This window comes from Python bivittatus, unplaced genomic scaffold (genome assembly GCF_059951505.1).
Source record: "Python bivittatus isolate LINGU-HERP-01145 unplaced genomic scaffold, Pbiv_v1 ctg000480_np1212, whole genome shotgun sequence".
NCBI classification, from domain to species: domain Eukaryota; kingdom Metazoa; phylum Chordata; class Lepidosauria; order Squamata; family Pythonidae; genus Python; species Python bivittatus.
In genome coordinates, this window is record NW_028277075.1 from 87,316,416 (window position 1) to 87,339,342 (window position 22,927).

The 22,927-nt window shown below is 36.7% G+C and overlaps 1 protein-coding gene and 1 long non-coding RNA gene across 2 annotated transcripts in view; one reads left to right on the forward strand and one right to left on the reverse strand.

Annotated features, from left to right (window-relative positions):
* The window catches only part of DPP10 (dipeptidyl peptidase like 10), a 259,921-nt gene extending 251,338 nt beyond the window's left edge, over positions 1–8,583 (reverse strand). The window contains exon 1 of the mRNA XM_088146483.1: positions 6,520–8,583. Coding sequence (XP_088002609.1) covers positions 6,520–6,597 — 78 coding nt within the window. The 5' untranslated portion in view covers positions 6,598–8,583. The remainder of the gene's footprint in view (positions 1–6,519) is intronic.
* The window catches only part of LOC148215064 (uncharacterized), a 48,186-nt gene continuing 31,396 nt past the window's right edge, over positions 6,138–22,927 (forward strand). The window contains exon 1 of the long non-coding RNA XR_015797189.1: positions 6,138–6,269. This is a non-coding gene — a long non-coding RNA (uncharacterized LOC148215064). The remainder of the gene's footprint in view (positions 6,270–22,927) is intronic.

A 22,927-nucleotide genomic window follows, 5' to 3' on the forward strand; every position in this document is an offset into this window, starting at 1 on the left:
ATAACAAACAGAAAAATCTTGTCCCATCAGAATCTAGGCAATATCTGCCACAGAGATAAATATAAAGGACAGTGAAGCAGATAACAAAGCAGATCTTCAGTCTGGGGCTGGTTTCAGGTACAGAATCTTTGCCCTGAAGTGATTGGATGTTAACCTCCCAACATTCGTGACACTTGGCATGATTTGAAAACTTAGGGCTCCAGAAGCATAACATAAGACTTCTTTTTAATTAACATGTAATTTATATATATATTTATTTAAATATATATATATATTTATTTTAATTTCTTTTAATTTATTTATTTAATTTATTTATTTAAATATATATATATATATTTATTTAAATATATATATATATATATATATATATATATATATATATATTTAAAAATTAATATATAATACAAAACACATAAACACACACACACCAGGTGGGGAAACAGAAATGGTCATGGAGGAATATACAGGCATAACTGGGAGTACCAGGCAGGACAGGTAACTAATACTCTGACCCTCTTGAACCAAAGAGGAGGAGGTCAAGCATCATCTTTTCCCCTATGCTTCTGCTAGTGTAACTTCACCTCTGGACCAATAATAAGATTTGTTACTCCTGGTAGGAAGAAGAGGACATTTTCTTTTTCTTCCTTTTATTATTATTTTTTAAAGACAATTCTGTACATATTGTAATCCCTCCCACTCTCCTTCCCCTTCTCCTATGAACTGCCATGTATTTTTTCCTGGGGAGTTGAAGAAGAAGTTTCTAGTTAGAACACTTCTACCTTTGTATTCTTATCTATTGGAAGATCAAAACCAGTATTTGACTTTTGGTAGAGTGCGGGGGGGGGGGGGTCTGGTGGAAAGAACCCAGGCAGTGTCTGCCACTGGCCTTGTCATCTTTTGCCCCCCTCCTCTCCCTGAAAGGGAGGAAGAGATCAAAGACATTATATGTAAAGTCAAGTCATTCAGGAAGCAGACAATATTTGCACTATTTTTAATCTACCATACCATGCAATGAATCCAAAGCATATGATGGGTTCCCTGTCAATCCTAGAATCATACCAAATTGCAAGGATTTGAATCTATACCCATACAAGTACATGGTATCTCTATATCCCCCACTTGATTCCTACAAAAAACCCTCATCGAATTACTGTGTATCAGACACAACTGACTCTCCCCTACTGATACAACCACTAACATTTCCTGCTTTTTTATTTTCATAAAAATCACAGAAGTAATCATAAATGTCTCACTGAGTTCTAACACACATAAGGAAAACCTACAAATGCCCTTGAGACATCTCTATTGTTCTTATATCATACATAATCCAGGCTGAAAATCCAGCTGTTCAGAAAGTGTCCAAAGAGAAGTATCGGCTTTGGAAATAACGTACATTCTCATGTGTGTCTCCCACCCTTTATTTTTTTGTGTGGTAATTCAAAGGCTGAGCATTCTTACATTTCATTAACCCAACTTTTAACGTTTGGTATAGGTATAGACTGTCACCTTTTTGCAATAGCCCAAATTTAATGTATTCACAATTCTATATAAATTGAAACATTTCATATTTTCAGAATGTAATTTTGCAAATCATTGGCATTTTTAATCCTTAATGGCCTACCAAGCCTCTGGTTCATCATCATCATCAAATCATCTAACAAATTAGGAATTACAAGTGAACATGACCATTACATGCATATCAAAATTCTTTCAAAATTGTTGTATCTCCAGAATTAAAAGGATGAAATCTAACCTTTTAAAATATTTTTAAGGAGTCCAATAAACCTGAAATAAGTAATTTTCTAAACTAATCAAAAGTTTAGGTCCTAAGAAATATATCCAACATTTCTTAAAGACTGAAGCCATTAACTGAGCAGTGCAGGATATTCTAATTTTCTATTCCAAATTTCTTATATATTGCTCATTTATTTAGCAAAATAAGAGGATGATGAGGATGATGAACTATAATGATGAATTTGTGGTTTAATCTCAATAAAGTCCTTATGATACACTCAATGCTTTTGGAATTTTAGAAACCACAAGAGCATTAGGACTAAACAATGAACATATCAAGTGTTTTAACTGTATAAATTGCCATTTGGAATTTTAGGTAAATTGTATTCAGTTCGTAAAATATTAAAAATTTTAAAGATATCACTACTGAATATCTGGTTAAGAGTAATTCATCCTCTGGCCATAATTTCCAATAAAGGGTATAATAGCCATTTTTAAACAGAAATTGCTCCAAATTGTTATTTTATTTAATGGTAAATAATCTCATTTTCATTCCAATACTGATTGAGGTTAATAAATAAACCTAGTGTTATCATTTAAAATCAGGAAGACTAAAACCACCATCATTCTTAAAACAGTAAAATTTTAAAAGGGAGATTCTTAGATATTTATTTCTTCCATAAAAATGTAACCAATAATTTGACAATCTGTTCTAAATATTTAATAACACTGAAATGTTTTTCACCACTAAACAGGATATTTAAAATATGTTAGGTCCTAGGCAATAAACAAAACCTAATTTTTTAATCTACATTCATCAGAATTGTGTTTGTACTAATTTGATTCCATTTAGTCTAGGTTTCATTCACTGCATCAAAATTAAATAATAAAAATTGACATTATTAAACTTATATAGCTTTTTTTTTTAATCTGACATTTTTATTCATTTTTTTCTCATGTATATATTTATATTATGTGCACTCACAAACATGCTGTATATCATGAGTTTTCTTTTGTTTGTTTGGTGTTCTGTTTAGTTTATTATTTACTGTTTTTCATTTTTAAAACTTTTTAATCTATTTTTATCCTTTCTAGGGTTTTTCTTTCATACAACATATTATATCATAGTTTTTGTTTTCTTTTATTCAATAGTTATATAACTATATACTTATGTAATTTAGATATGTTATATTTCAATGTGTAATGCCTTTTAAGAAATGTTAATTGTAATATATTTAAATTTAATACAATTATTTAAACAACAACAACTCTAGCCTACGTACTGTATGTTATAGCAGATGAGAGCAGCCAGAGAGCAATTGTTTTTAATCTCTGTTAAGGATAGCATGTAAACCAAACGGGTTGTGTTGTTCAAGGGCTCCGTGTTATAACTTATAGTCTAAACCTGGATGATTCTATGTTTTAATGTAATGATAGGAAGGAAAAGTATCTCATTACCATTAGTAATTAAATAAAGCAATATTTAGTATGAAGATCTTTATCTTTTTTGTTGTTGTTGTTGTTGTTAAATTGAAAGTTCAAAACTATTTAGCCTATTTAATTATTTATTTATATAATTTATATGGCTGCCCATCACACAAAAGTGACTCTTTGAAGGTATAGTGCTTCAATATTTTAAACACTTCAATTATCATTTTCTGATTTTTTTTCTACATTTGTTATTACATCCTTTGTGGTTTGTAAATAATTTTTTTCCATATGTTGAACAAAAGATATATATAAAATATTGTAATAGAGTTGTTTTACTTTCTTTCCTAATAATTCCCAATTCTAACTTCAAACTAGGCCAGCCTTTCCAATTTGGTATAACTTTAGCTATAACACACATCTTCTCCAGCCAACATGACCATGGTTGGCTCTGGAAATAGAACTTGCTGTCCAATACAATCAAAGAGCAATAGGTTGGAGAAGGCTGAACTAGATCCTTCAGAGACCAAGGATCAAGAATATCTGTTCAACCTGTGCAGCAAAAACTAAATCGCAGACTTTGTAAATATTTGAAGATGCAGAAGTGGAAATGGAAAACAGGTAGTATAAAGGACACACTCATAAACACACACAGAGATGTAAACTAAGGCAATCACAAATTCCACAGGGGGAATTCTTTGCAGAACTAATGTAGTTTCAGTGGAAGTGAGAGGCATAATTTAACTAATGGTGATGAAGTGGCAACAGAAGTTTAAAATTCCAGCAATTCACAATTTTTATCTAGGACTGTTAATTAGGTATGTGGATGAATATGAATGTGTGTGTGTTAATAAAAATTCTGGTCAAGAATCCCTAGTATTACATTTAGTTTGGCTATAAATTTGTCACTGATACAACATATAGGCAGTCATTTAGCTATATACCATAATTCCAGCTTTTATTCACTTAGCAGTCACACCCACATCATACTCCAATACCCTGTACCATGTTTGGCAAGATTATTCCACCATGCAAAAAACTTGCAGAATCTGTCCACAGAATTGGTTAAAATCTGTTGTTTTTGGTTTAACTGTAAGATATGAACTATGACCAGGTTTTGCTAGAAACTGAAACTGATTTGCACATTACAGTAAGCAGGGTTCAAATGCTGCCACACTGTGGTCAATTTATTGCCTAATTTGGGCAAAAGTTATTAGCTGTAAAATGGAATAGTGAGTGGCCAGGATAACAATGAATAAGATAAGGAACTATTAGTAAGACATATTAAAAATCTGAATGAATTCATTACAAGGAACAATAAAGAGAATTCTGCAAAACTTTGAAAAAGATAATGAATTAACTTGATCTCTCCTGCACATAGGCATAAAGTATTTTTTGAAACAACCCACTTATTTTCTCCTAAACAAGTTTAATTAGTGAATTGATTTTACTCAAAACAGTAGACTTTTAACGATAATGCTGAAACTTCCTAATTACATTCAGTGCTTTGAAAAAAAACATTCCATATAACTGCATGCAAAGAGAACACTTAAAAATCTAATATACTTCTTTTGTGATTTCTAAACTCTGGAGTGTTTTTCCAGGAAGTGTCTCAGGTTATGGAAAAGAAAATAATTTTTTAGATTCACAGGAGCATAGAGTGGTAATAAATGTTTCATTTTGTCTTGTTTTATTCAGGCGCTACTATGACATGTTACTGTAATAATGCCTAAGATGTTTATGAATTCTGAATGATTATCTTCAAAAGCAGACATTCCTCTCTGGCCATACTGGATAATTTAAAGGACAATAGCTTATTCTTGAGTATTAAAAATGCTAGAACCATTTTAATATTTCAATCAGTCTCATCTAATAATACACAGAATCACAAAAAAAGTAACAAGAACCACACACATGAAACTAGAAGTGATGAAATAGTTCTGTCAGTGAAAATCATGTTGCTTTTTTTTCAGTAAAATATTAATTTCACTGGCAATGAATGCTTTTGTAAGTGGAACAGTGAGGAAGCACCAATGCAGAAGCCCCAAAACCATCCATAGATAGGCTGTAGCATATCCTCCCCCCCCTTTTTTTCCCCTAGTAGTATTGGGATTCCAAAAGTTGCCAGGTATCTTCTCTCTATACACACCAGTTTATTTCACTCCTTTCACCTCTGCTTTGGTGGATAGAGTAATTGATATGGAGAGAGAATTTGTATCTCTGTTGAGAACACAGCACCATCTCTGGTAATGTCAGCTTCTTCCTCTCTCTAGAAGCCACTATTAACCAGTGACCTAATAGCTGACAGCTTCTGCATAGGTCTATTACTTGAGGTAAAGACAGATTTGTTTAGCCATGACTTTCCCAAGAAGAGGAAAAAGTAGGGGGGAAAGAGGAAGAAATGAAAAGGACAATTCAGAACAGAAAGGCAGACATAGAAAACACTGCACGCATCCTTTGGATAATATCAAAGGACTCTGAGGGCAACAGCCTGTGTTCTTCTCCATCTTTTTGAATATTCTGCCTTTTCTTCTCTCCCCTCTCCCTTCACATTTTTAAATATATATACATACATACGTGTGTGTGTGTGTGTGTGTGTGTGTGTTCACTACTTAATTCCAAACTCTTCGAAGGATGAACATGACAGTCTGCTTCTTAAAAGCTTTACAGATTCCCCTTGGTCTCACTCTATGTCAAAGAGCTTCTGTTCCCTTTAATTATACCATTACCCCGTCACTCTGCTGACTCCTCTACCCGTGAAAGGTCAGTGGGGCGGATGGTTATTAGATACATTTAAAAGCACGGTTCCCCTTAATACTTTGCTTTCCAAAAGGGGAAAGGCGAACAGCTTTTCCTCCTCTTCCCTCTTTTGGATCTAACAGCTTCTCCCTCTTGCACCCCACCCACCTCATCTCCGACTCTTTCCCTACCGATGATCCCCCGTCACTTCCAGTCTAGGCAACAGAGTCCTTCCAGCGTATATAAGCCACAATCTCAGCCAAGTCCCGAAGTGCCCTCTTCCCTGGGAGGCGGCGGCACCTAGCCCGTACCGTGTCTTCCTTGCAACTGGTTGGATGGTCACGTCCTTCAGCCTGGCCGGAGAGACGGTACTTTCCCCCTCTATTTCTTTCCTTCTTCTTTCCCTCCTCCTTCCTCCCCCGCGATCATTTCTTACAACTTGGGCTGGTGCACGGAGATCGGTTGCCCACGGCCATTCTATTTCCTAAGGGGTGGGAATTGGGCAAAGCGGAAAACGGGAAAGAAAAAGCAGACCCGACAGAGGGAACAGCCAGCACAACCACCGAGACGCCAAAGCGGGCTGCAACGGCTTAGCTCCCGCCGCTAAGTGAGTCCTACCTGGTCCTGCGATGGAGCCTGGCCTCCCCTGTTGCCTGGGTTAGACTGCGCCTGATGCTGCTCCTTCATGGCTGTCATTGTCCGGGGCGAGGGGGGGCGGGTGGGGGTGGATTGCACTTCCTTTTACTGGCCCTGCGGTAGGAGAGCCCCTTCCCTCGGTCGCAGTTACATGACACAAGCGTCCCCTTCTCCGCCGGCACGCGCAAAGCCTAAGCAGCGATCGGCTGTGAGGCAGAGATCCGGAGAGGGGGAGCGGAGAATCACCAACCAGGCAGAGACGGCAGCGGGACCAGCCTGCGCCTCGCCCGCCGGCTACCGCAATCCCCCTCGCGCTGAAGCCAACGGGAGGGAAAGAAAGAAAGGAAGGAAGAAAGAAAGAAAGAAAGGAGCGCGCCCAAAAGGCTGGGGGGCTTCAAAGGGGGCGACTAACGAGCGCGCGGCAACCTCGAGCCGGCAGCCACTTGGGACTTGGGATGGCTCCCCACGCAGGCACGGTCTGGCATTACTGCGGGGTGGGCGCCCTCAAGAGCGGGAGCAGGACTGGGGCGCCGGCTGTGGGTGATAATCCCGGGCGAAGCGCGTCCCTCGGAGAAACTGGGGAGAAAGGGAGAGGCGGCGGGAAGCCAAAGCGCGTGGTCTCTTCCGCCGCGTCTCCCGCGGCAGCCGTATCCCGCAGCCCTGCGCCGCAAGCTCCCCGGCTGGAGCTGAGGGACAAGAAGCACAGCGCTGCTCCTCAGACGGCACATTCGCTTTCCCTCCTCAGCTGGAATGGACCATTCAGACTCCCAGGCGCAGGGGGACGCTGCTGTGGAAGGAGGAGGAGGTGGTGCCGCCTACCTGGCTGCTTGTACGGTTTCCCTAAATCGCGACACCGCCACCCCCCTCCCCTGACCGCACGACTTCCCAAGAATTCAGTCTCGAGAAGCTCAGCTGAATCTTCACCTTGGACTAGACAAGGCGGCTTACAGTATTCGGAGGTCGGAGCGAGCCAGGGGGAGGCTGTAGAGTACAGGATAGGGTGGAGATTTGGCTTGGTGAGGAACGTCCAAGCCAGGAATTATCCACTCGTGCGCACACGTACACGCACTCGCAGGCACCGAGAGAAAACTGGCTAAGTTACACACCAGCTTGGCGCTGGAATGACACATGACAAGCGGGAAGCTAACAAGCAATTCCACGTTTAAGAAAGAAAAAGCCTTAGTTTCTACCATTCCTTTATTCAGAATACAGGCACAGTAAAAGTTGTGTTTACTACCTATGATTTTTCCCAGAGACAGAGATTTTGTTTGCTTTAGATCCACAAGGGAAATGGGTTGTAACTCTGAGCCCAAATACATTTTAAACAAGCAGCAAAATTTGAAGTCATAGACTTTGAACGTCTTTTTAATTTAATTTTCTTGGGGATGTGTAATTTTTGAAACAACCCCCCTTTTCATTTACCTTAGCAATGGAAGTTGGTGAAAAATGAAGTAGGAAAGCTCAAAAGGAAAACCTAGTAGCCAAATGGTCTTTGTTATCCAAAAGTCGCATTCCTAAGAGTTTCTTTCGGGTACATGATTCACACCATAACTAAGCATGTCTTAAAGGAAGTCACCTGGGAACCCACACACATGGTTGTAAGCTCCACATGAAAGAAAAGCAGGGTAGAAATATATTCAGTTTTAAATCATTGCTTCTTTACTCCCTTTCTGTGAATATTATTATTCTGCCTCACTTGGTCCGACAGAAGGGGCATGTTGCAGACCCCACCAGTCAAGGAATTTCAACTGGTGGGGTCTAGGAAAAGGGCCTTTTCTGCTGTGGCCCCCGCTGCTCTGTGGAACAACCTACCTCCCGAGGTGCGGTGTGCCCCCACTCTCATGGCCCTCAGGAAAAGTGTGAAATCCTGGCTATGCCAGAAGGCCTGGGGGCCGGATGTGGGCTTGTACCAGTGGAGGTGGCTTGAGGGGTAATTGACTGTGCCCCCCCCATCTTGAATGTTTTTGGTATTTATGTATAAGGTTTATTTTTATAGTTGATTTTTAACAGATTAACTAATCTTAATTATTTATGGGGTACTTTTAATTGTTTATGGGTTTTTTATTTTAATTGTGAGCCTCTCAGAGTCACCCATTGGGGGAGATGGGTGGCATACAAATTTAGTAATAAATAAATAAAATAAATTTAAAAATTATAAATTTGGCTAAATAAATATCTTGCATGCGCTTTTAAATTATATGCTATGAAGATCTGATGTTTACAAACTCTTGAATATTCAACAGCTATCATATTATGGGGCAGTTGTAATATCACACACAATGAGATAACCACCTCAGGAAGCATACCACCAAATTTTAGTTATAAAAATAGTTTGTATTCCCAGGGAGGAGGAGAGGCAGTATTTTTGCCTTTGGAATCTGATAGGCCTTGGGTACAATGTGCTTTGATTTAAGATGCAATAAGTTCGCATTGCTTGATTTCAGGCAATAAAATGCAAGGGCTGGTTTTGATCAGACTTGTATTATGAGACATTTTTCTTAAAACCTCATGTTCTTAAAGATATGAAGCAATTGAAACTAATCCAATCCACAGTAATCCTTGCAGTATTCCAGGATCAAAATGTAACCAGGCCCCCAAGGATCTCAAGCATTTCTGTCAAAAGTAGCTCCATTCAGCCTTCTATTTTATACACTATTTTAAATGTCCAACAGGGAAACTTTTTTTAAAAGCAAGGATTGCTGAAGAAAGCAGTCTGCCTATCCGTGGCTCCCACAAATGTATCGCCCCCCCCCCCAAATCTCAGTTTGAGGATCACAATAATCAGGAACAACTAATTCATGAGGAAAAGAAGATAAGGGCTTTGTGGTTTCATGGATTCTTATCCAACTCAATATATAAGACACTTCTTGTGATTTTTTCCTCTTTTTTTTTTAACACAGCAAGCAAAGTCAAGCTTGTAATTTCATTTTCAGGGAATAATTAATTATAGCAAATTCCTCCTGCTTCCCCCTCCCTGCAACTTATAAGCAGCAATAAACCAATAAACAGAGATTGAGGTAAGCATGTCTGACCAGGCATTTCAAAGTGAGCTAATTCTCTGCTAGAATTGTATGCAACCTAAGCATGAACTAAATCTACATACCACTATTCCTAAATCTACTTCCTACTTAGAAATAAGTAAGGAGGTTAATTACTTTGGTTAGCATTTTCTCCTGCTAATTGGTCAAATAAGATCTTTCCTCTCTGTCTTCTTCAGCTTTTCATTAAATCCATCAGCAATGAGTAGAACCATGTCTCCTTGTAGCTCTTCTGCCTTCGCTACATCTTCTTCTGAATCATTTCAAAAATCTTGCCCCTGGCTCTTTTGGGACCAATAATCCTTCAACAGCCAACATTGTCTTGAAACCATTTTAGTTTTTGGCCATTAGCCTCCCTGTCTCTTTCTCCTACTCCTTCCAGAAGGGTTTTCTCCAAGTCTCCAGGTTTGTCCTCATCCTTGCTAGCACGGCAGCCACCCCTCTTTCCTATATAAAGATATGCTCTCAAGGTCTGCTATTAGCTAAAAAGGACATGTCTGGCTGGTTGTATACATGAGAGGATAGCAGAGAGCTATGGGTGGCTGCATGCTGTCACAAGGTGGCAGTCAACCTTGATCATTGGAAAAGGAGAAAGATAAATTGCAGAAAAAAAGAATCTTATAAAATCCTAGTATCCAAGATTATCAGAAATATGCATCAAGCAACTGTAAATCTGAGACTATCTGAACCTTCAAATGAGTGACAAGTACAGTACTGTGCAAAAGTTTTAGGCAGGTATGAAAAAATGCTGTAAAGTAAGAATGCTTTCAAACAAAAATATTGTAATTGTTTATGTTTATCAATTTACAAAATGCAAAGTGAGCAAACAGAAGAAAACCCCAAATCAAATCAATATTTGGTGTGACTACCCTTTGGCTTCAAAACAGCATCAATTCTTACACTTGTACACTTACACAAAGTCAGGGATCTTGTAGGAGTAGAGTCAGGTGTATGATTAACCAATTATACCAAGCAGGTGCTAATGATCATCAATTTCATATGTAAGTTGAAACACTATCATTAACTGAAACAGAAACAGCTGTGTAGGAAACTTAAAACTGGGTGAGGAACAGCCAAACTCTGCTACTAAGGTGAGGTTGTGGAAGACAGTTTCATGTTACAGGTCATACACCATGGCAAGACTGAGCATAATAACAAGACACAAGGTAGTTATACTGCATCACCAAGGTCTCTCCCAGGCAAAAATTTCAAAGCAGACTGGGGTTTCAAGATGTGCTGTTCAAGCTCTTTTGAAGAAGCACAAAGAAATGGGCAACGGTGAGGACCGCAGATGCAGTGATCATCCAAGGAAACTGTAGCAGATGGAAGATACATCATGCTTACTTCCCTTCGACATTGGAAAATGTCTAGCAGTGCCATTAGCACAGAACTGGTGGAAACCAGTGGGACCTAGGTACACCCATCTACTGTCTGGAGAGGTCTGGCCAGAAGTGGTCTTCATGGAAGAATTGTGGCCAAAAAGCCATACCTCCGATGTGGAAACAAGGCTAAGCAACTCAACTATGCACGAAAACATAGGAACTGGGGTGCAGAAAAATGGCAGCAGGTGCTCTGGACTGATGAGTCAAAATCTGAAATATTTGGCTGTAGCAGGAGGCAGTTTGTTTGGCTGGAGAGTGGTATAATAATGAGTGTCTGCAGGCAACAGTGAAGCAAGCTGGAGGTTCCTTGCAAGTTTGGGGCTGCATTTCTGCAAATGGAGTTGGAGATTTGGTCAGGATCAATGGTGTCCTCAATGCTGAGAAATATAGGCAGATCCTTATCCATCATGCCATACCATCAGGGAGGCGTGTGATTGGCCCCAAATTTATTCTGCAGCAGGACAATGACCCCAAACATACAGCCAATGTCATTAAGAACTCTCTCAGCGTAAAGAAGAACAAGGAGTCCTGGAAGCGGTGGTTTTGCCCCCACAGAGCCCTGATCTCAACATCATCGAGTCTGTCTGGGATTACATAAAGAGACAGAAGGGTTTGAAGCAGCCTACACCCACAGGAGATCTGTGGTTAGTTCTCCAAGATGTTTGGAACAACCTACCTGCCGAGTTCCTTCAAAAACTCTGTGCAAGTGTACCTAGAAGAATTGATGCTGTTTTGAAGGCAAAGGGTGGTCACACCAAATATTGATTTCATTTGGGTTTTTCTTCTGTTCACTCACTTTGCATTTTGTAAACTGATAAACATAAGCAATTACAATATATATTTTTGAAAGCATTCTTACTTTACAGCATTTTTTTACACCTGCCTAAAACTTTTGCACAGTACGGTACATCACTTGTTCTTTGTTCTGCTTTGTACTTTATAATTTATCTAAAGCATTACAGAGTAGTCAGAGTGAGTTGTTACCAGGAATGATCTGGGTGAATTCATCCAATGAGACATCAGTCGTTCTTATCTCTGAAAAATTTGGGAATATATCCATGCTACTCTATAATAATAATTCATTCATTAATAATAATTCATTATTATTCCAGGTTACTAATACATTATCTATGGAATTATCTTTTAATCTACTAGCTTTTTATCATCATGCTATTCATTGGCATGATACATATATCGAATCAATAGAACGTGGTTTGCCATTAATAGTACACTCTAGAGAGATCGCAAGAATCCCCAGGCCCATCATGAGTATTGGAATATAACAGATATGTTTACACATGTTCAGAACAGAAGATTTTGGCAGGAGCAAAAAGGTGTCTTTTATTAATAAACATGTATTGCATGCAAAAGGTCCTAAGTTTAATCACTGACTGTAATATATTTATATTATAATAACATTAATTTATTCTCCTAACCAACTGTTTCCACTCACTATACTGAGCATTAAGTTAGAAGAACCAACTTCTAAGTCAGTAAAAGGCAGCTTCCCAAATCTTAAAATGTATCGATTAAAAAAAAATGTAATTTATGGAAACAGTTAATGATCTTTCTAAACAACTAAATATTAAATATCCATGCATTTTAAGAACATAAAAAGCAGCACTATCTATTCTAGGAACATGTTGTAATACTTTACTATATACAATCTGCTGCTTAAATATAGGATAAAACCTATACTATATGTTTAGATATAACTTTTTTATATATAGAATCATAGAATCACAAAGCTGAAAAGATAATTTAGGCTGTTGAGTTGAGCCCCTTGCTCATTACAGAAGACTAAATTAAAACATATTTTATGTGGCTGTCTAGCCTCCACTTACACACACAGTAAAGAGGCCCTCACCATTTCTCTGAGTGATTATTTCTTTTACTGTCAGGAAATTTACTCTAACATTGAACTGGAATCTGTCTTTCTGTAATTTACCCCTATTACTCCATGTCCTACATTCTGGAATGTTAAAGAGATCTTGACACTCTTCTGTGCAATATTGCTTCAGGTATTATATCCCACTTCAGTCTACTCTTCTCAGGGCTAAACATTTCCAATTTCTTCATTCTCCTCACCAGATGTAATTTCTGTTCCTTTATCATTCTCACTGTCATTTTCTGAACTTGTTTCAGTTTTTCTAAATCCTCCTTAAAGTGTAGTACTTAAAACTGGGTGTGGTACTTGAAGTGTGATCTACCTACTATAGCATAAAGGGGAACTGATACATCCTATGACTTGAAAACTATATTTCTGTTGATACAGCTTAAAGTCATGTTTGCCTTTCTCAGAACCACGTCACACTACTGACTTTTTTTTTTTATATGCCTCTGAGTCAGTTTTGACCCCAGTGACTACATGGACATATAGTTTTATTTGCAATATTTTATAAGTGGTTTGCCATTGGCTTTTTCTTAGGGCTGAAAGAGAATGACTGGCCTAAAGTCACCTAGTTGGCTTCTATGCTTAAGGCAGAACTAGAACTTGGATTCCCCCACTCTTGGACCAGTGCATTCACCACTAGACCAAACTGGCTCTCCCTAGTAATTGATTTTGAACAGTAACTGCAATCAATTATTATTTGAATATAATGTTCACAAATACTGTTACTAAGCCAAACATCCCCCATCCTATATGCATGCGTTTGATTTAGTTTCCAAAATGAAACATTCTGGATTTCTCTCAAGTTTCATTCCACTGAATTCAGCCTATTGTTCAAACCTATTAGGATTGCCTTGAATGTTAATTTTGTTCTAAGATATTTGTTATCCCTACCTATTTGTGTCATTTGCACATTTGATAAACATTCCTTCCATCTTTTCACTGAAGTCGCTGAAACATGTTGAAGAGTACAGGAACCAGGACTACCTTGTGACATCCCAGTTAAAATCTCACTACATTTTTATGAGTACAGTCATATTTTTTCAACATAAACAGGCACTCCCTTAACTGTCATGGAATGTAATCCACACTGAAGAAGTTTTATAATCAGAATTTTTAGGATATTTTTGTCAAATATTTGGTTAAAGCCAAGATTATATTACTATATTATTCTTTCAGCGTACTGATCTGTTTTTCATACTGTAGGTACATCTGCTTATTCTTTAATAATATATATAGCCCATTACCCACCAGAGTTTCTATTTTGATGTCTATACAGGATAAATTGGTCTGTCTCTATGTAAAGAGTGAATGGACAGGAATCTGGCATTAAAAAATACAACAACATTAAAAATTCAACAGAAGAACATTTCACTCTCGCCTCCTCTATCACAGAATTGAACATTAACATTTTTCAGCAAAAGATTTCAAAGGGCAGTACCAGACTATAAGGACTGAATTAGAATTGATAATGAAATTTTGATTTTATTCCATCTAAAATAAAGTGTTACCCTTTGATGAAGAAGTGGAACTTTAGCTCACCCAATAGAATTTTCCTTGCATTTCTACTTCAACAACCTTGGGAGGAAGAGATCTGCAGGAAAAAGGGGTCATCTGATCTCGGATAGTAATTCCATTTGGTGGATCCTCATCTTTAAATGCAACCTAGATCACAACAGCTGAAAACTGGCATTTCATAGTGAGTGAAATAGTCCTACTACCAGCAGTTGCTACTTTGAATGGATCACTGTATCTGCATACTTTTTGTTCTGAACAGAAATGCTAGACACACCCCCATTCTCTTTGGATTTAATGGCCAATAGGAAGGAAGGAAGGAAGGAAGGAAGGAAGGAAGGAAGGAAGGAAGGAAGGAAGGAAGGAAGGTTTTAAAGTTCCCTAAGAAACTTCCCTTTTTTTTTTTTTGGTTAACTAATATGGACATCACTTTGGAATGTGTTACTATTGAGCAGTACAAAGAACAAGTTAGGATAATCTTTGTTACAGTTTTCTACAGATTTATATGTGCTCGTCATTGCACTGCAATGATCATGAAAACACAGGAAAAATATTAGAAAAATATACCCTTCTTTTATTATTTTATTTTTTAAAACTAAATCTTGCCCTTCTAATGTTTACTCAACACTGAGGATGACCAAACAATTAAAACTGAAACAGAGTATAATCACTTGAAACTAATGAAAAGAATGATTATGCAATAAAACAGGCAGATTCAGTAGCTAAAATAAAAAGCAGATAAATTTAAATTTCCTATGGAAAAAAATGCCTTCTTAAATAAGAAATTAATATACTTATTACTCGTATTAATTAAAATAATTGGCAAAGGTCATCATGGAGGATGACACTTTAGCATCCTGAGATTAGGAAATTCCACAGTTTAGATATGACTATTGAAAACCTGGGACGTAAAGAAAAGCTACTCCATAAGAGAAGCAAGCAGGCTGGTAAGGAAGAGATGATCCCAAAGGTATTCTACACTGATGTCTTTTAGGTTTCAGTGTTCATCATCGTAATGTTGAACTGATCATGAACATTTATACAGAACTGATTTTTTTTAGAAAGGGGGGGTTCAGATTGAAGTAACTTATTTAATGACATATTATGTCTCTCTTCATTCAGAAATATTGCCAATGAAAAAGCACCTCTCTGACCTAATATGACTTGCCTATGTTTTTAGAACAGTTGGGGAAACTCTCCACAAAGTATCTTCTACATTTTATATATTAAAAAAGGGGAGAACTATTATTTATTTATGGCTACATGTCTTGCCTTCCCACTAGCCAGAGGATCTGATGGATATAAAATGTGGGAGATTTTATGAATTACAATTTATAAAAAGCAAAATAAAACAGTAAACCAAGTAATAAATTAATTCAAAGCACAATAATAATCATAGAGACATGGGATGTCATGACACATGCTTAATTAGTGTAACAAAATCTTGGATTGCTATGGATGCTTCTGGTTGAAATCAGGGATTCCTGTTTCTGTGTGGGAGGAAAAAGAACAGTGAATTCTCTTCAACCTGCAATACGATATTATCCAGGAAATAAACTAAAAACTTAGGGCCAGATATATGTATGAATTTAACTTGCAGTTTCAACTTTTGTCTTTAAAGTAAATTATGAATTATTCCTCGGAAGACAAGTTATTTATTTTATGAGATTTTTGAAGCTGCCCAACTCCAGAATGACTGTGGACAGCTTACACTAAAAATAGTAAATAATGAAAACAGAAAATCTCATGCATCTGGACAAACACACTCCCTATAATGGAAAACATTGCCAACAGGGCTCCCCAAGCATCCTACCCCAAGGTGTGGGAGAATAGCAACTTTTTAAAAAAGTTTTGGAACATCATCAGGGTGGGAGCCAAACAGATCTCTGGGGACATATTGGAGGGCAGGCTCCAATACATAGCTGAGTCCTGATAGATGGCATTGTTTGATCAACACTTCTGCCGAATCTTACTACATAGGCACAAACTATGGGAGATCAGTGGTCTGCTAGATTTAATATTGTATACAAGTAGATCACATACAGAAAAAAAAATGTGGACTTTTTAATCCTGTAATCAAGAATCCATTAGTGTGGAAGACTTATTCCATATCATAGAGTCTTTGAGAACAAACTTTAATTGATAACAGTAGAATTAATTGATTTGACTGTTAGAAATAAATAAATAAATAAATAAATAAATAAATCCTTAATTTATACAAATAGTCACAGTATGTGAGTAATGTTTTCGGCAAATTAAATCCCACAGTCAAGATTGCTCTGACCATTTGTGTTCAAATTATTTGTTTTCTTAATATTGCTGTAATAAAGACAAAAGTTTGATTTCATCCAACTGGCAATAATTTAATTCACAATTGACTCAATTATTTCATAAATTGATTGGGGTATAATATCCTTTTAATAGATAATCAGTTATCCAACAATTACACTCTGTGGGGTGCTATAACTAAGCATGTTAGCAGATTATTCATCTAATTTGATCAGGAAAGGCACATGGAAACTGTAGATATTCAGCTTGTAATGTGGGCCTATGAAGTAAGAAAGGACAAGTCAGATTTGATCTAATACGGATACTTGGAATTCCTGCATTTACAAATGTTTATGCACAATTAGGAATAAAAATAGATTGTTCTGTGGGAAACTGCTTTTAGGTTAACCTAAAAAGATTTCCTTCCACTGTCCACTTTAAATCCCTTGGTGTTGCACATTCCATGCTGTACAATACCTTTGCTTGATACCGTGACTGGTAACATTGACTGCAACTAACTAAGCAGGACTAAACCCTTTAGGAATATGTTCAGTGACTCATAATGTTCCATATTTTTCAACACTCGAGTTACTGCAACACTTCTTTACTCATTATTTGTAGTGCAACAGCTGATAAAATGAAATTATCAGGGCTGAAACCTGTTCTGAACCTTTTTTGGTGTCTACTTGCCTGTTAATCCTCCGTTCTGTATATATGTATCTTGTGGCTAAAGAACTATCAGATATGTATTTTAGACACAATGCCAAATCTGTTTCTAGTAAGTGAGGGCTGACAGGAAGTCAGCATTTATCTTAGTTACTGCTAGATGTAATAAGTGGCAAGATGACATTTATCACAGCATGCATGGAGTCCAAGCAAGTAATAATGCAGGAATGAAAGATGCATTTTCTAGGTGAAAGGATTCCCTGTTTTTGCAGCAATATATTAAGACCCATAAAATACTGCGATCTGAGGGGCCATCTATCAAAAGGAAGTTATAAGACTTGAACCTGAAATTCAGAAGAACTTTTGTTCCTTTCTTTGTTAAAAAAGGAAGGAAGGAAAAGCGGGAAACTATATACAAGAAGGAAAATAACAATTGAAAGATAAATTATGTACCTATTCCTTATTTTATCATCCCTCTATCACCATTTTTTCTTAATAGTTCCCCTGCTTTCACCTACTGGATCTCATAAAATTCAGAAAGTAAAAGGCTGGAGAGAAGAGAAGCACCTGTTGTTTGGCATAATTGCTGGTGAACATAACTATATTGGCTGTTGGAAGAGTTAGAGCTTGGAGGACATATTGCAGAATTGCACTCTATAGTTGCACAATATTGCACTTAAGAGAAATAAGATACCTCCCATCATTTAAAAATATGGAGATAAAAAGGAATTGTGATGCATTGGGTATAACAGGGTTGACTGGCGAAGCAAACAACATCTTAATTTAATGACTGATGCTTTGGTTCTATTTACATCCTCATAACTCATCATGTGTTTACTGTACAGGATTGATAGCCAAACTGCACACAAATATTTTATTCTATCTGTGGTGAAGCTGGCAAAATTATAGTGTTTGAAATGTAAAAATTATGTCAGCATCTGTTATTAAACTTGTTTTGTGAACAAAAATAATGAATTTTAAATATTTCAGTAGGAGCTGCTAAAAAACTAGGAATTTTCTTCAAATAACTCCTTCTCGGCATCTGTGCTGTTAAATGACACTGTCTTGTTTATTATTAGATAAAAATTAATGCTAGGGACAAGATGTACCCACACTGTAAATCTAAATTCATACAGGAACATTAACTTCATGGAATATAATAAGTTTACTCATCCACTATGTTCAAAACTGCTTGCTCCCTAACAAATGTATTTTGATTTGCAGCCTTACACCACAATTTTGCACATGTCTGCTTAGAAATAATCTGATTGAATTAAGTGGCATATACTCTAAGACATTTTGTGGTGGACTGTAACTCTAGCTTTCCTTGCACACCATGTCATTTCCAGAGGTGAGGAATTTGCACCTGTTTGTTTCTTCATTTATATCTCCCTGTTGCACTCAGAGATTTAATTCAAGGTAGACTTGTGTATATTGCTTCAAGGAAGACACAAATCAATACAGATTTCTTCAAGGCTTTAAAAAGTAAACCTTGAAAATCAAGATGAACTTAACCTGATCAATGATGTAAGCATGAGGTGTGGCATTACCCAGCCTAACAATAGGCAATTGCTATATGGATGATCTCCAGCCATCAAAATCTCTTCCACGTATTATTCACTCCATCTTCCTGTTTATCACAACAGCATATCAGAAACTTTTTTTCCTATTATTATTTGTATTAAACACTTTATAGAAAGAATGTAGAGAAGCAGAAATAAGTGACATGTAAAAATAAATAAAGGAAAGGTTAGAATACAAATAGTGGAATGTGGATAAGAAAACAAAGGATCTGAAATGCCATAAAATTACAATTTTCCAATATAACACAAATTACTTATAAAATTATACAATATATCACATCACTTTTTGAACAAAAAATGGAAAATCTCTAAACTAATGTTAAACTAAAGATTAAATATTAAGCTTTAAATTAATGAAACACAGCATAAACCACTAACTAAAACTATAAAATACAATGGATTAATACTAAAAATCTAATTTTCCATATAGATGCTATATGTAGAAAAAAACAAATTTGGAGTGTGGTACAAATCCATGTACTAAATTGTAGTCGAGGAATGGTTTCTGATTAGAACTGAATTCTGTCACATGTCAGATACTTTGATGGTATCCATAAAATGAATACCTTGCCCACCCTGTTTATGTCATGACATCTTGTAATGGAAGCATATTTCCATTTATCCTGGAATTTTTACTTAAGTTTCATGTTTAATACCTCTTAATAGACATACCTTTTTTGTAGTGCTTTTGAGTCAGTCTTGACTTTTGGCAACAGCTTGAACTGGTCTCTACAGTTTCTTTGGCAAGATTTTCAGAAGTGGTTTACTATTGCCTCCTTCCTAGGGATAAGAGAGAGGGACTGGCCCAAATCAACCAGCTGGCTTTATGCCTAAGGCGGGACTTAAACTCATGGTCTCCCAATTTCTAATCTGGTGCCTTTAACCACCGTACCAAACTGGCTCTCCTTAATAAACATACCTTTCATTAACTTCTGCCATAGCTTACAACCCATGGGCTGGATGTGGCCCACTACCCAGAATCATCTGGCCCATGGTCCCAAAATAAATATATTTTCCCAGTCAGGTAAATATATTTGAGTGTTCTCGTATTAGGGTGAATTTGGCACTGTGAACAAGGCTTATTTGGGTATTATTACCTTATAAATCACAGTGAGCTATCTAGTAAATGTTCCTTATGGGTGGAATGGCTGACTCCCTTAGTAGAAGACTTTTGGCCCAGCAAAACATTTTTGCTAACTGAACAGGAGAGGGTATTATTTTTCCCAACCCCACTTTCCCTGTCCTATATATCCCCTAAAAAAATGCTTCAGAAAATTGAGAGAAGCTCTGGAATGCAGTGGGTGGGGAACAGGGAGGATATGATAGAGAAGCGAATATAAAATTCACCTGCCTTCCCCCATTCTTTCCGTTAATAGGAGTGTTCTGAGCACTGGAATACAGTCTTTCAAACTAACCTGCTACTGTTCGATTAAAAAGAGCATCCTTTATAATGACATATTTTCTTCAGTGGTGTGGGACTTGAAGCATTATCTTTTTCCTAGGTCTGCTAGTACTTAGATAGTGAAATGTATTAAACTTACTGCAGGTTTCAACACAGGATTTTCATCCTATGAAAGTACTGACATACAATTCAGTTAGAACAACTGATATTTTCTCTTGCTTGCTCACTCAGACACACAGACACAAACACACACACTCTAATTTGAGTATCCTTTGCCTTCTTAATATTGAACATTAGAAAAATTAAAACAAAAGGAAGATACTTTCAAACTAGTAACAATTTATTTTGTGACAGTTGGATGAGAGACTTAGCTGTGATGTATTGGTTCAGCAATATCCTACATTTAAAATATCTCATTTGAAGTACATGGGAAAAAACAGTGCATTTAAGTAGCTTATGCAATAAAGTATCACCATTGTCCTCCATTGTCAAGAATACATTTTATTTATCCGTCTATCACTAGCATTGCTTTCATAGATAAATTACATCTCTTATTATTTCTTTGTTTAAAAAAAAATCAGTGCAAACATGAAATTAATATAAATTAATGCAAATATATTCCTGCCTGAAGAATCATGGAACTGATAGTTTTGACAAGTATTCCAGCTTGAATGCAAACATCCAGGTTAAGAGTTTGGCAACAGCAATTCTTACCCAAATGCACCATCAACATCCATGACTGCCTGTCTTCCAGAAATGCTACAGAGACTAATTTATTACTCAAGGAATTGCAAGACACAACTTCATTAACATGACATTTACCTCTCATTAAATAAATAATGCATGCATTTGGATGTAATATTTTATTATTTTTAGACAAGAAAAAGTGATGCAGAATTAGGCATCATTGAGGGGAGTGATGTGATTTTTGTTATGGAATTCAGCCATGTTCAACAAAAATGTGAAACAATTGCACTGTCTATAACTCCCTGTGAAAGCCACTGTAATTCTACTCTGTTAAGGGCAGAGAGCATTTTATCTTTTTCAGTGGAAAACCCAGTGATGAGATCTCACCCACATTCTTTTACACAATGTAGTTTTGTAATGTTGAGACATGAATAGGAATGAATACTGTATGCTTTTGCTGTAAAATTTCATTTAACAATTATATCTTCCTCACTCTTTTCTGCAATGAGTAGAAGAAGCTATCTACTCAAACTATCAGAAACTGATATACCTTGGTGTGGGATGAAGTGAATGTTCCACCTGGGAGATTACAGCTGTGAGTAAGGAGAAAGATTTTAGCTTTAACTTTCTAAAGAGATGGCAGGAATTTTATAATGTTGCACGATTTCCTTATTTATGACTCATTAAGCTAAGCATGGTTTCTAGCAATATTAGAACCTTCTGCCAGGTGACTGGAAGTAACTGAGGCCTATTTCACACTCCATTCTGATAGCTCATCTTTAGGAATAAAAACTTCTTACTTCACCATTTTTTCATGGTGGCAAAAATCTCTGTTTTTAATATTAAAAACAATTTAATAGGGTTACCATATTTCAACTTTTGAAATTAACACCATCCATCAAAGAACTACAAATTCCCCCAATGACATACGCAAATCATAATCCAATTTTAATAACATGGAGCTTTGGTGAAAAACTACTCTTCAGATGGAAAATAAATGATAGGCTATTACTCCGTGACAGTTTTACAAAAACGTAAAGAGGAATTGAATTTTTTCTTTAATACAAATAAGACACCAGGAATTTCCCATACTAGTATCTGGGAAACAAGTAAAGCATATATGAGGGACCTTGTAATTAGCCGTAAACCAAAAAAAGAGAATATTATAAATGAAAAAAACAATTGGATGTCCAAATAAGAAAATTTGAACAAAAGGATAAAACTAACCCAAATAAACAACTGATGAAAGAATTGCAGGAAACTAAACACCAATTAAATCCATTAGAATTCTTCTAATTACAGAAGAAAATAAAATTTGCTAAACAGAAAGATTTGAATATGCAAATAAACCAGGAAATTTATTAGCCTATCAACTTAGGAAAAACAAACAAACAAACAAAAAAGAAATACAAATAATATCAGGAATAAAGAAAGGATCCAAATTGTTGCATTCAAGACTGGAAATGGTTTTTCATTTTCTTTTCATCAGCTTTTCATCTGCCACTGTTCTTCCTTTGCGATCTGGCTTTTCTTAGTTAGGTCATTGAGGGTTCTTTTGATTAGGTTGTCTAGTTTCTGTATTGGGTTGGTGTTAACAGGGATGCAAGTTTCTTTGTCCTCTAATAACTTTTTGGCTTTTTGCAGGTATTGTGATTTATCCATAATAACTGTGGTGCAGCCTTTGTCTGCTGGAAGGATGATGATGGTTTGGTCCTTCCTTAGGCTATTGAGGGCTGCTCTGTCCTCTGCTTTGAGTTGGTGCTGATACTGCATTCTTCTGATCTGTGGTATGATTGTCTGCCTTATGTTTTCTTGGGTCTCTGTGTTAAGTCCTGTGGTTTTAAATGCTGCTTCTAAGGCTGCACAGAATTCTAGCTGATTAGCATTGTCCACGTTATAGTTGAGGCCTTTTCTGGAGGATATTGTGTTCTGCATTGGATAGTGGTCGGCTGGACGTG